A 12,818-nucleotide genomic window follows, 5' to 3' on the forward strand; every position below is an offset into this window, starting at 1 on the left:
ATCAGCACCGCAGCTGATCTGTGACACTCTACCCCTAGACCTAATGAGCATTCATCATTCCAGAGCGGAGAGGGTCGCATTTTTTTTTTTTAACAATCTCAGAGTTTAATTCTAAATATGCTTGAACAGGTTTCCCTTTGGTTTTTTCATCTATTGCTTCAGTTCTGCTCTCAATTATACCCACATATGGAGTACAATTGCATCTAGTATTGCTTTGTGGGGCACTGCATTGTGCATGCTGTATCCTGCTTCCTGCTCAGAGCTACACACAAAATCCCATTTACAATATAAACGGACAGTGAACATGACCAACATTATTCCCTAGCTTCACACCACTGTCTCTAGGCCACCACCCCATGCTGCCATTACCCCAGACCATATCTGAGCCTCCTGCACCTACTCTGGCTCACGAGGCTCCGATAGCCATATTCCTCTCTGAGTTCCCAGCTTTAGAGGAGGCGAGGTTACAGGAGCAGAAGAAAAGCCTGAGCATTTCAGAATTCGCCTCCCCATCAGCAACAGGAGTGGCTTGGCAGGTGGGAGAACATAGCTGGCAGTTCTGTACACATATATATAGAAGCAATTACTGTGACTTGGCGACCAGTAAATGTCCAGCCCTGCTCTAAGACAAGTGTCCTAGTGCTACAGAATGCCTCCCACTCTCCTCATTTCTAGGATTTAAAGCGTTTGTTAACCCAGAAAAAAAATGGATCCTGCTCCTTTAAAGCATTTTATACAGCACAGTGCTTGTGCTGTATCATTTGGCCCCCTGTAACACCTAAAAAACCTGGCTGATCCTACCTGGTTCTGTCCTTCCCTATGTAAACTGACCACGGTGTATCATGGCTGCTGAGTCCTGACACCATGGTCAGTTTACGTGCCTCCTGTGTCCTCCTCCCCCCTCCCCTTCCTGCCTGTCAGCTAGTGATCGTGCCCACCCCCTCCGCTCCTGCGGTTTGAATAACTAACATTTATGCACCATCAGCGCTGTCTCCTATTGCAGTGTCCCCCTCTGCGTGTGATTTATGAAAACAAATGCTATAAATACCTAATTTTAGAGCGGCGATCCGTGATCACATGACCGGCCGGCTCTCTTCTCCCCTCCCGGCTGACGTCAGCAGGGGACTCTCAGCCTCTTCCACTGCATCTTTCAGAGGAGGAAAAGAGAGAGTCGGCCGGTCATGTATTTGTGGATCGCCGGTCTAAAATTAGGTATTTACAGCATTTTTTTAAAAATCACACAGAATGAGACACTGCAATAGGAGACAGCGCTGATGGTGCATAAATATTTAAGTGTGGCACAGGCAGAGATAAAGTTATCAGCTTACAAGATTTCTGGCAGGATCAAGAGGTATTTTTTTTTGCACTTATTTAAAGCGGTGTTCCAGTTGTTTTTAAGTTTATTAAAAGTCAGTAGCTACAAAAAGTGTAGCTGCTGACTTTTAGTAAACAGACACACACCTGTCCCACGGTCCAGCGATGTGGCCGCCTGAAGCCTCGCTCCTCTCCCCGGCGCTGGCATTGCAAGTGTGAGCACCCGGTTACGACAGCTTGCAGCTTCACAGCCGAGTGCGCACTGCACATGCGCGAGTCGCACTGCTCCTTCTTAGTGGCCGGGCAATCTTCTGGGACTTGTGACGTAATCTTGTAAGCTGATAACTTTATCTCTGCCTGTGCCACACGTAAACATTTATGCACCATCAGCGCTGTCTCCTATTGCAGCAGATCGCCGCTCTAAAATGAGCTATCTACAGCATTTTTTTTCATAAATCACACACAAAGGGGGACACTGCAATAGAAGACAGCACTGATGGTGCATAAATGTTACAGTTATTCAAACCACAGGAGTGGAGGGGGTGGGCACTGTCACTAGCTGACAGGCAGGGAAGGGAGGGGGAGGAGGACACAGGAGCACAGAGGAGACAGAGAAGGGCTGCGGATAACGGAGGCACGTAAACTGACCATGGTGTCAGGGCTCAGAAGATTGCAGGGAGGGAGGGGGAGAGGAGGAGTCGCCTAGGCGGTGAGAGCGGAAATGGGAGCTGGGTACCTGCCAAAACTAGGTACAAGCCCCCCCCCCCCCAAAAAATATACATGCCAAAATGTGGCATGTAAGGGGGCGAGGAGTGCTTAAAGCGAAAGTTGCACTTTTGGGTGGAAGTCCGCTTTAATAAATATAACAAAACCTTTGCAATGGTAGATGTAAAATCCCAAAAGGGAGCAAAAAGGAGTTTATTGTTGGGGTTTAGATAACCTTTAAAGTATATGTGGTTCAAACAAAATGTAGGTTGTAGTGTGGGCACACATTATTAATACTCTGTGGGTTGTATAATAATAAAAAAAAAAAAAGATTTTATCAGTATTTTATTGATTTATTCCCTGCAGGCAAGAGGCTTAGTAGGGCAGATGCTGCCCGAGGTTGCCTAGAACATTATTGAAGCAGGAAGACCCGGATTTGGCTGCTAAATTGATAGTGCAGCTGTCAATCAACCAGCAAGAATGCCTGTAGGGCGACAATGCTGCCAGAGCTTGGGGGGCTGGTGGGATAGCATTGTCACTGTATTAAAGAGAAAGCAAAAACTGGCAGGATCAAAAGGGTGATTAATAATACACACCAATATAAAGAAAAACCATTGCACAATTACATTTACAAGGCATATAGAGAACTTTTTACAAAACTTTAGTATTCAGGATTTTGGACACTTTAGGAATACATTAATATTTGACATGGGTATTACAAATTTACATGAATATCAAGGTATTTTTTGTTTCTTTTGCTTAACTTCTAGTGGTTTTGTGAACAACTTTACCTGATTATATACAATAGGCAACACAGACAGTTCTTCTGTCAGACACAGTTAACTGTGGCCTTGCTTTCAAATTACTTTTAGCAAAGATATAAAAAAGTGGAGATACCGTTTAATATGGCATAAGAAGCATGTTATCCATAATGAATAGCAAGTGAATTAATCACTGGCTGATTCATTCACATTCTCACACCAGGTGCTTGGTCACGGCTAATCTATGAAATATTCATAGGCAGGGATAAACAGGAGGAATAATAATTTATTGTGAAAGCCACTTACAAAACAATGGAAGCACCTAAGAAAATGGAATCTTTTTTTGCACATGTGCTCATTTTAATACTAACTGCTATAAAAGGCTGAAAATTAGCATTTAAAACAAGTGCATTTCAAATGTAGCATGAAATAGAAAACTGGTTTTGCACCAGATAGACAAGCTAATGTTTAAATTGCAGATGTAGGAGTCAAATATTCATTTCTTAGTCACATGACAGGCTAAAGTACTCTAACCAAACTTTTTTTTCTCCTCTTAGTACTTTGAAAATTGCTGACTTCTTCCTTCGTTAATGTACATAAAAATCAGTTGTACTTGCTACTAGCAGCCAGCAGTGATGAGCGCGGATGCGCCTGGACTAGGATCCAAACCCATGTGTCAGTTGTCCACTAGGGTGTCCCTTGTATACATGCTGCTATGGGGCGGGTAATGCCTGGCTGCAGATGATTGGCCCATGCAGATGCCAGCTTCCTGGTGTGCTTTCACATATGGGATTAGGTTCTAATCTGAACTCCCCCAAGCTCATCACTAGTGGCCAGTTCCAAACTGAGCTACTTAAGCGGCTGATTGACACGTGCCAGCTTTTCATGTAGGAGGAAATGGAGCAGGTCACATGCCCGCCATACTTGGAATTATCAGGTTTTGACCCTCCTTCCCAACAGCTGAATGAATCAGCATGAAAACAAATGTAAAAGGTTTTTATCACTGTGTAAGTCTGGTTAGGGATCTGCCCTTAAAATAGTTGTAAATCCTTAAATATACCAAGTGAAGCGACTGGCCGAAGGTGATACACAGAAATGAAACAAATTCTCCTACATAAGCTGTACCTGTTTATCTGCAATCTTCTCTTCTCTATATCCTTTCAAAGTGCAGAATCTATAATGCTTGTCTGAGCTGTCAGAAAAAAGGGGTGGACACCTGAAGTTACACGCTGATTGCAAGGAAAGGACCCCTTCCCTTCATACAGCACACAGGAACAAAGCTGAGGCTGTCTATCAGCTGGAGGTCCCTCCCCTGTCACCATTTTTCTCTTGGTGTCAGGAAAACTTGTCAGAAGCGAGTCATGCTGATAGCAGAGCAATGAAGCCGCAGACAGAATTAACACTGAGTGCTCTTAATTGAGACAAGTATACATTTAAAGGGATATAACTTTGTTTATACTTCACATCTCTGTGAAGGCCCTCACTGCTGTCTGTCCCTACTGGAAAGATTTCTTACCACTTCCTGTCTCTAAGTCACTTTGTCTCCGTAAGTGAAAGTCAAGAGAAATCTCATTAAAGTGGTATTAAACACTGCCCCCAGGAGGTTTACTGTATGTCATATGTGCTGGTATGCACAGCATATTAGCACATTATGGCAGATTTATCTGTCAAAAAAGCCCTCCATTGCTGAGCTGTCAGCACTCCCGCTGGTCATGGGCACTTCCATCACCTCCTGGTCTTCTTTTTTAGTTCGCTCTGTTCAGCTGCATCAATGGCCAGGTCATTATGATGTCACTTCTGCACATGCACATGGGAGTCACATCATCAGGGCACAGAGCTGTGCCGTAAATGAACGCCGAGCTGCGTATGCACAGCTCAATGTACATAACTGCTGACATGCAAAGTTCCTCTTTAAAATTGCTATATAGGCTTTAATTTTAGGTACAGATTTTTTTTTTTATGTCAATATTCATAATAGCTAGTTTTACACAGGCATCAGTGTGACAGGAGATTCATTTATTGAATCCAGCATGCTAGATTCCAGGAAGATGCTCCTGGATTAGGTTGGCTTCTTCAGGTTGTAAGTCCTCATGCGCACGGACGTTTTTACAGCTGCTTTTTTGAGCTTTTTTTGCAGCTTAAAAAGGCCTGTGTATGTTAGTCTATGGCTTCATGCCCACCTAGGCGTTTTTGAGCTGCAAGTGGCATAGGCGTTTTTAAGCTGTAAAAAAAACCCAGGACCAGTGGGTTCTGAGAGACGTTTTTCAGCTGTAAAAATGCTCTAACGCTGAAAAAAGCTCAAAAACGCTCAAAAACGTCATTCACCAACGTTTTTTAGCATTTTTGATCCATTGAAAAAAAAAAAAAAAAAAAGTACGCTCAAAAACGCTAACGCGGAAAAACGCGGAAAAACGCTCAAAAACGCTATTGCAAAAACACTGAAAAAAGTTAAAAAAAATCACTGCAAAGATACTGGCGTTTTCATAACGTTTTTTTTAACAGCCTGTGTGCATGAGGGCTAATTGTTGTTGTCAAACTTCCTTTTTCACTTAAGCTGAACCCAGCTGAACCCCTACTGAATCGGCCGAATTTCAAAACATCAATGGCTGTTTTATTAGATCAACTGCTCATTAACAGGCTTGTTGAAGAATTTTGGTTCGCTGATCAGTGTATTCTGAAGGTGGGGAAGCCCCGTTGTCAGAATACAGCGTTGAGGATTCCTGCACTCCACTTCAAATGTGTGGATGGGGAAATCAGTTACATTTTTTTCATTCAGCCCAATGGCTGAATAAAAAAAAATACTGAGCTATGTACAGCCAGTTTTAGTGTAAAAGATGGTTAAGAAGCCCACAATGGGTGGGACTGGAAACAGGTGGTCTGCAGTTTCAAATGTGTCAGAAATATTATTTCCATTTAAAAATTGACAGTACCAAGAGCAAGGGGGATTTTAACCACAAAGATATAGTCTGTTGCACCACAATGTTTCATAAAAAAAATAAAAATAAAAAAACCCCTAACCTAGACTGACCTGTACTTTTAAAAAGAGAGAAACCTTGAGGTTGCCATTGATTTGCTTGTCCACGTAGCCAATATGGTACACAATGCTGCATTTATTATAAGCATGTAAAAGATACACACTGCATGTAGTGTCCTTTTCTGATGCGTAATTCAACAGCACACTCATTTCACAACAAGCTATCACTGTACGGATCCTTTCACACTGAGACCCTTGAAAACTGACCATAAAACACCAGACGCTTCTCTGGCGATTTTTAGGCGATATCGGTGCACTTTTTTGAAGGTCTCGTGACTCAAAAGAACCATTTTGAATCGCTTTTTCGTGCGCTTTTGAAGCCATTTCCATTCATTTCAATGAGGCATTCATTTTTTGTGCTCCGAACATGCTCCAAATATGCTGCTTGCAGGAGTTTTTTCACTGCCTTGCCAGCGCACCGCTCCAGTGTGAAAGCATTTGTTGATGTTAATGGAAATAGGTTTTTGTGAGCTTTTCAGGCTTTTTTTTTTTTTTTTTCCGCTTGAAAACGCCTAAAAAAAGCGCCTCAGTGTGAAAGGGGTCTAATTTAAAGTGTGTAAACACCCTCTCCTCCCAACCACCATTTCTAATACACCACCAATAATGTTGTTTTACACAACCCAATCCTTCTGTATCCAAATTAGGAAATGGCCATATTACCCTCATATTACCCCCTATTTAGCCAGGATATATAATCAAATAATAAAACTAAAAGATAGTCCCTAAATTCTGTTACCCTTAAAGTGGAGGCACCTTAAGGTTGATAGAGATGCAATTTTAGGCATAAACTCAAACACTAAAATATCATATAAGCTTTAACATGTTAATGCCCTTTCAAAAGTAAATTTTACTATTTGTACGGCTTAAAATAAAACCGGACGATCCTGCCATAAAGGTCCTTGTTCAGGCACTTCTTGCTACAGGGTGACAATCCTCTGTTCCCGTTTCCTAATCATGTCCCTGTGTTGTAACCCTACCATATGAACTTCTGAGGGGGACTACAAGTGTCCGTTTCAACAAAAATTACATAGGCACAGTCCACTTTTGTCACCATTAAGAAACCTACCCTGAGAGATGACCATGCAACCATTAGACATGTGCAATTTGTTTAGTTACGAATTAGTTTAACGAATTTCAACAAATTCATGAATTCGGAAATATCCGAATTCACAAAAACCCGTTTAATGAATTTTTCTGAACATTTGAATATTCGAAAATTCCGAATTGACGAATTTTCGAATTTAGGAAATTCGAAAATCCGGAAATTCGAAAATAAACAAAAAATACAAAAGAACGAAATTCGAAAATTCAAAAATCTGAACTAACTAATAATAACTTAACTATTACAAACTATTAAATTATAGGTATTGGAATTTCCTTTCAAATTTGGTTGTTAGTGAGCGTAACGAATACAAATTTATCCGAAGTAACAAATTTTCCGAAATAACCAATGACGTATCTAAACGAATGCAACAATGAATAAATAATATTAATAATAAATAACCATAATATATTATTATTATTATTTATTAATTTGTTCCGATCCATTTGTTTAGATGTGACATTCGTTATTTCGGAAAATTCCGAACTTTGGATAAATTCATATTCGTTACGTTCACTAACAGCCAAATTTGAAAGGAAATTCCAATACCTATAATTTAATAGTTAGTTATTATTAGTTAATTTAGTTATTATTTTGAATTTCAGATTTTCAAATGTATGAATTTAGGGATTTTCGATTTTCAATTTACAAATTTCGGATTTTCGAATTTAAAGTGGTGTTCCACCCAAAAAAAAAAAAAAAAATGCATGAATGTGCCTAAAAAAAAATAAAAAAAAAAAATTTGGAAAATTTTTTTTTTTTTAACTTACCTCTAAATGCCTGTTGCTAGGGGGTCCCTCGTAGTCTGCCTCTTTCAGTGGCTGGGCTGGTGACATCACTTCCCCTCAGTGCAGGAAGGGCTCAGCTCTGCTCCCTCCCTCTTGTCAATCATCTGGGACATATTACAGGTCACAGATGACTGAGCGGCCAATCGCACCGCCGAACGGAGGAAGAGACGAGCGGGGCTTCTATCCCCCGCATCGCTGGACCGTGGGACAGGTAAGTGTCCGATTATTAAAAGTCAGCAGCTGCAGTATTTGTAGCTGCTGACTTTTAATTTAAAAAAAAAATGGAACTCCTCTTTAAGGATTTTGGATTTTAGAATGTCCAAATTTCCGAATTTTGATCAGAACGAATGACACGGAAAAAAAAAAAAAAAAAAGGAAGGATGAAAACAAACATGAAAAAGGGCAGTTGCTTATGATAGACATTGCATTAGCAAACTAAAAGTGGTTGAGACGTGAAATATGAACATATCACTCTACAGTGTGTACTTGTCTCAATTAGGATCACTAAGGCCACGTACACAAGGGCGGACTTTTCAATGGACTTTTGAACGAACGGACTTGCCTACACACGATCACACCAAAGTCCGACGGATTTGTACGTGATGACGTACCACCGGACTAAAATAAGGAGGTTGATAGCCAGTAGCCAATAGCTGCCCTAGCGTGGGTTTTCGTCCGTCGGACTAGCATACAGACAAGCGGATTTTATGACTGTACTCGAGTTCGTCGGAAAGATTTGAAGCATGTTTCAAATCTAAAATCCGTCAGGTTTTCGACTGGAAAAGTCCGCTGAAGGTCCGATGCAGCCCACACACGATCGGATTGTCCGCCGGACTCGGTCTGTCAGGCCAGTCCGGTCGAAAAGTCCACTCGTGTGTACGCTGCATCAGTGTCATTTCCATCTGCTGCTTCGTTTATTTGCATGAATCACTTTTTAGAAGTTTTCCTGACACTCTTCCCCCCAATCAGCTCTCAGAGCTCTCCTCACTGAACTCAGCAGAGTGTCTTTAGCTTTCTTTTTTCTAACAGCTCAGACAAGCTTTATTAATTCTGGACTTTGAAGGGATGTAGAGAAGAGTGCAGCTAAACACGTACAACTTATTTAGGAGGATTTGTTTCATCTCTGTGTATCACCTGATGATAGTCACTGCACTGGGTATAGGGAAGGGTTTACAGCCACTGTAAAGCGCATCTAAAGCAAAAGACATTAGAACTGTACTATATTGCAGTTTACCGAATGTTAGATGTGGTGGCTGCATTCGTTTTCTGTTTTACCTGACCGATTTCCGGCCAATGTCAGAGAACGCTGATTGTACCAGGCTTTAGTGTGTCTCCTCAACCTTTGGGGAAGCAAAGGAAACACTCTTGCATGACAGCTGTAGAGGGTAGTGGTAGATGTGCTAGTAGATTTAAACATTTAAAACCTAATTCCAGGGAACACATTTTAAGCAGTTACAGAAACAGTTTTTTTTTGGGATAAAGGTTTTAACTAAATAAATGAAAGCTGATCATTGTCAGTATTAAATGGTTTGTTTCATTCCTCTCATTGCCCGTTTGGCCACACAGCTTATAGTAAGTTGAAAAATAAACCTACTAACCAGATCACCAGATGAAAATAAAAGTAAAAAAAAAAAAAGAAAAAGAAAAAAAGAAGAATGCAGCTACCACATTTAGGCTCAGTAAACTGCAACAAATTACACTTTTGCTTTTGAGTTTGGCTACACCTTCATTTCTTTCAGTTAAGATTCACATGCATTTTAACTTTTTTAAAAACAACACTTATAAGAACATTCCAGCATATCAGAAAACTAATAAATATACTGTGTGTAACTCTTCATTTCTGTCTGATTTGTGTTTTTAAGTGCAGGTTTCATGAAAATAAAAATGTACGCTGGATATTTTATAGCAAGATGGAAAATCACCGTACAGAGTGAGTTAGATTGCCCAAGCCTGTTATCACCCTGCAAAAATGGAAGATAATTGCAAGCAATGCTCAAAGTAAGGAGTGCTACTGCATTTATTAAGCTGCTAATAGTCCGTCAATAGCTAAAAATTGCTATTACATAGACAGGGTAGAGGGGGAAAAGACATTTCTAAGATTCTGTAAAAACATGGAAACTTGCAAAAATATCTGTAACTGACATTTGCCATGAACTTAAATTAGACTGAGAGAAAGTAGTTAGAAAGTGCAAACAGCAACACAAATCAATAGTGACCAGTGTGATACCATCCAGTTTTTGACAGATAAGCAAACTAGGGTCCTTGACAGAGCTGAAAGTGTTACTAAACCCAGGACCCTGCATTCACTATATCTGGTCTCCCGCAGTACACAGAACATGGAAATGCAAGTATTTTAGTAAATATAAACGGCTAAATACCTTTTCTCAGCAGCAGTTAGAGCAGTCTTGTGACTTCTATCAGAGTCCAGCCATGCACTGGTTAATACTCATAGGAGAAGTTTTCTGACTGACCTAGACCGCAAGACCCCTGACCCTCTGTCTGGACAGTGCCGATTGGCCCTGTGCTGATCACATGCATCCTCACATAAAAAAAACCCTCTCTAGCAATACACACCAAACTGAGCATGTGGTGCCTGACTCCATAGACTGTGTTATCAGGAAATTATTAGGAGTCAGTGGAAGAAGGAGAGGATCAGAGAAGACAGGACCAAACAGCCTTTTTACACAATGGAAAGGATTAACCTCTTTGGTTCCACAGTGAGTATAACAAGCATGCTTTACTGCATATACAGACTGATTTTACTGTTGTGGGTTTAGTAACATTTTAAATGCTTCAGAGAATGGTAAAGTCAGCGACCTGGCTTTGATGTCTGTCGGGGAAGTCTGGATCACAGGATTGGTGAAGACAATTACATTTTTTAATTTTTTCTTGGATAAAATAGTTTACATAAAATATATAAATTTCAAATATTTAGGTGCTTTTCAGGTGTTCAACTTTAAATAATTTATTGGTGGGGCACCTTATTTAAAGTGGATCTTGCATTGTTGGCCTGCCTTCTTGGGAGATATGCATTGCTCACTATTGGTCAGGATCCTGTTGGAAGGAAAATGACATTGTCCCCTCCAGTATGAAGCTGGAGAAAAGGCAAGTACAATATCATTTTTTTTTCCCTGCTACAGGTCTTCATTTAACTTTTACCCTGTATTTTAATAAGAAGGGGGCCATTAATAAGCACACCTTGCAGGGAGTGCTTTAACGTTGTGATATTGCTATAACGAACATTGCCATTTTTCCACAAAACTAACCTTCAGTTCAAATACTGGTGTGTCAATACTTTCTGCTCCATGGCGTTTAAAACATTTCACTACTATGTTGAATACCTTCTCACGAATTGCCATTTGTTTTGGGTGAACATCATGTGTTCCCTGTAAGAAACAAGACAAACAGGAAAAAATAAATCTTTGCGAATTATACTTTATTCATGATAACTTATGATGGAGAAGTGCTACAAAAGAAACATTTACTTTTGGAGCCTTGAGTACAAGGTTTTGCTTTTTCTCTCCATGAACTGACTTTGCAGTTGCATCTTGATGAGCGAACACTCTTCTGGTAACCTGAAAATGGAAGCAGAGGGGCATCTATATAAGAAAAATATGTAAAAAGTTGATTATAACAAGGTAGGTAGACTACAGATGACATGTATTCAAATGGATATATAAAAAAAAAAAAAAAAAAAAAAATCGCTGTAGCTTTTACATAAGAGCAAAATTTGCTATGGGAAACGCTTTTTGTAATGGGTTGCGGTAGGAAGATGGAACCCAAATCACTACAGATCGGTGTACATATTTGCCAGAACACCGCAGATCTTCAAAAAACTTTAAATGGTCTTATTGAAGAATGATCACATCACAACAAGGAAGAGCATCATTTTGGAGCTATGTAGGGCCCCCTGATGTCATCACACGCTTGACAAAAGGGGTCCTATGCAGCTCTAAAACAGGGCCCTTCCTTGCTGTGGATGCGATCATTCTTCAAAAAAACTTTTTGGACATTATTTGAAGATCCATGGTGTGCTGGCAAATATGTACACTGATCTGTGAAGTTTTAAGTCTTCAGCTGGTTGTTGCTGCAGCACTCGCTATTCTCAAGCCTAGTCCAAGAAGGTGTGCGATGGGAATATTGGCATTCATTTCTACATCACTACAGGTCACACCAATGACAAAGGGTGTTGGAGAATGGAGCTGCAGATCATGGAGGGGGAAACTTGTTTTGAATGCTGAAGCGCCTGGTGGAGGCTGCAGCATTGAAATAGCGTGAAAAAAAGCAAACACTGACTGCTGGAGAATTCATTTTATGGACCTTTGTTTCCTCCACCTCTCCTGCTACTTATTGAATATTATGCACACAGTCATTGGATCACTAGTCATCAGGAGGGCAACTCAGACATTGGCAAGCAGAGATGACCACCTCCACATGGAGACACAATAGAACAAGACATAGTATGTCCATAAAGTAGAAAGATCAGCTACAGGGAGCCCAAAAGTGTATTACTAGTCATTTGTCTTTTGCTTTCCTTTCTTGGGCACAGCTTCCACAGTACAAGTCTTTTAGTTATGAGGATAGCTAAAGCGGAACTTTACCCATAGCAACTTGATAGAAAAAAATGTTCTTTAGCAAGGAACATACATTCCACATGAATAATTATGCTACCAAAATTAGTGTGTGCTGTAAATTGCCTCCAGCATTGATCTGGTTTCTTCTTGCTGGAGACTGCCATTTTTCAGAAGCCCAGAGCCTCTGAGCAACAGTAAATCTTTAGGCTGTCAGCAGATTGGCCTCTACATTTTCAGTATAGTGCCGAAAAATAGAAAGCGGCTGAGCATGTGCAGAGCAAGGTGAGACAGTGTGTTACTGAATTTTAAACAGTACAGGCATCTATTTTTAATGTTTTACATAGCTACTGTATACCTGCAAAAGGGGTCAGCCTGAAGTGATCTAGCAGGACTTTATTTCTTGATTAAAGTTCCACTTTAAAGAATAAGTTTCAGGCACTGGCATGTTATACATACTTACATTGACCCAGCTTGGACCAATGTAACTATGTACAGTATTTCACAAAAGTGAGTACACCCCCTCACATTTTTATAAATATA

General features: G+C 40.4%; 1 protein-coding gene across 2 annotated transcripts in view; it reads right to left on the reverse strand.

The window, feature by feature from the left end:
• The window catches only part of LOC141132479 (histidine--tRNA ligase, cytoplasmic-like), a 217,167-nt gene that overhangs the window by 169,236 nt on the left and 35,113 nt on the right, over window positions 1-12,818 (reverse strand). For both annotated transcript variants that reach the window (XM_073620878.1, XM_073620879.1), the window contains 2 exons: window positions 11,190-11,279; window positions 10,971-11,090 (listed from right to left, as the gene is read on the reverse strand). In XM_073620878.1, coding sequence (XP_073476979.1) covers window positions 10,971-11,090; window positions 11,190-11,279 — 210 coding nt within the window. The remainder of the gene's footprint in view (window positions 1-10,970; window positions 11,091-11,189; window positions 11,280-12,818) is intronic.

Source organism: Aquarana catesbeiana, linkage group LG03, assembly GCF_042186555.1.
Source record: "Aquarana catesbeiana isolate 2022-GZ linkage group LG03, ASM4218655v1, whole genome shotgun sequence".
NCBI classification, from domain to species: Eukaryota; Metazoa; Chordata; class Amphibia; order Anura; family Ranidae; genus Aquarana; species Aquarana catesbeiana.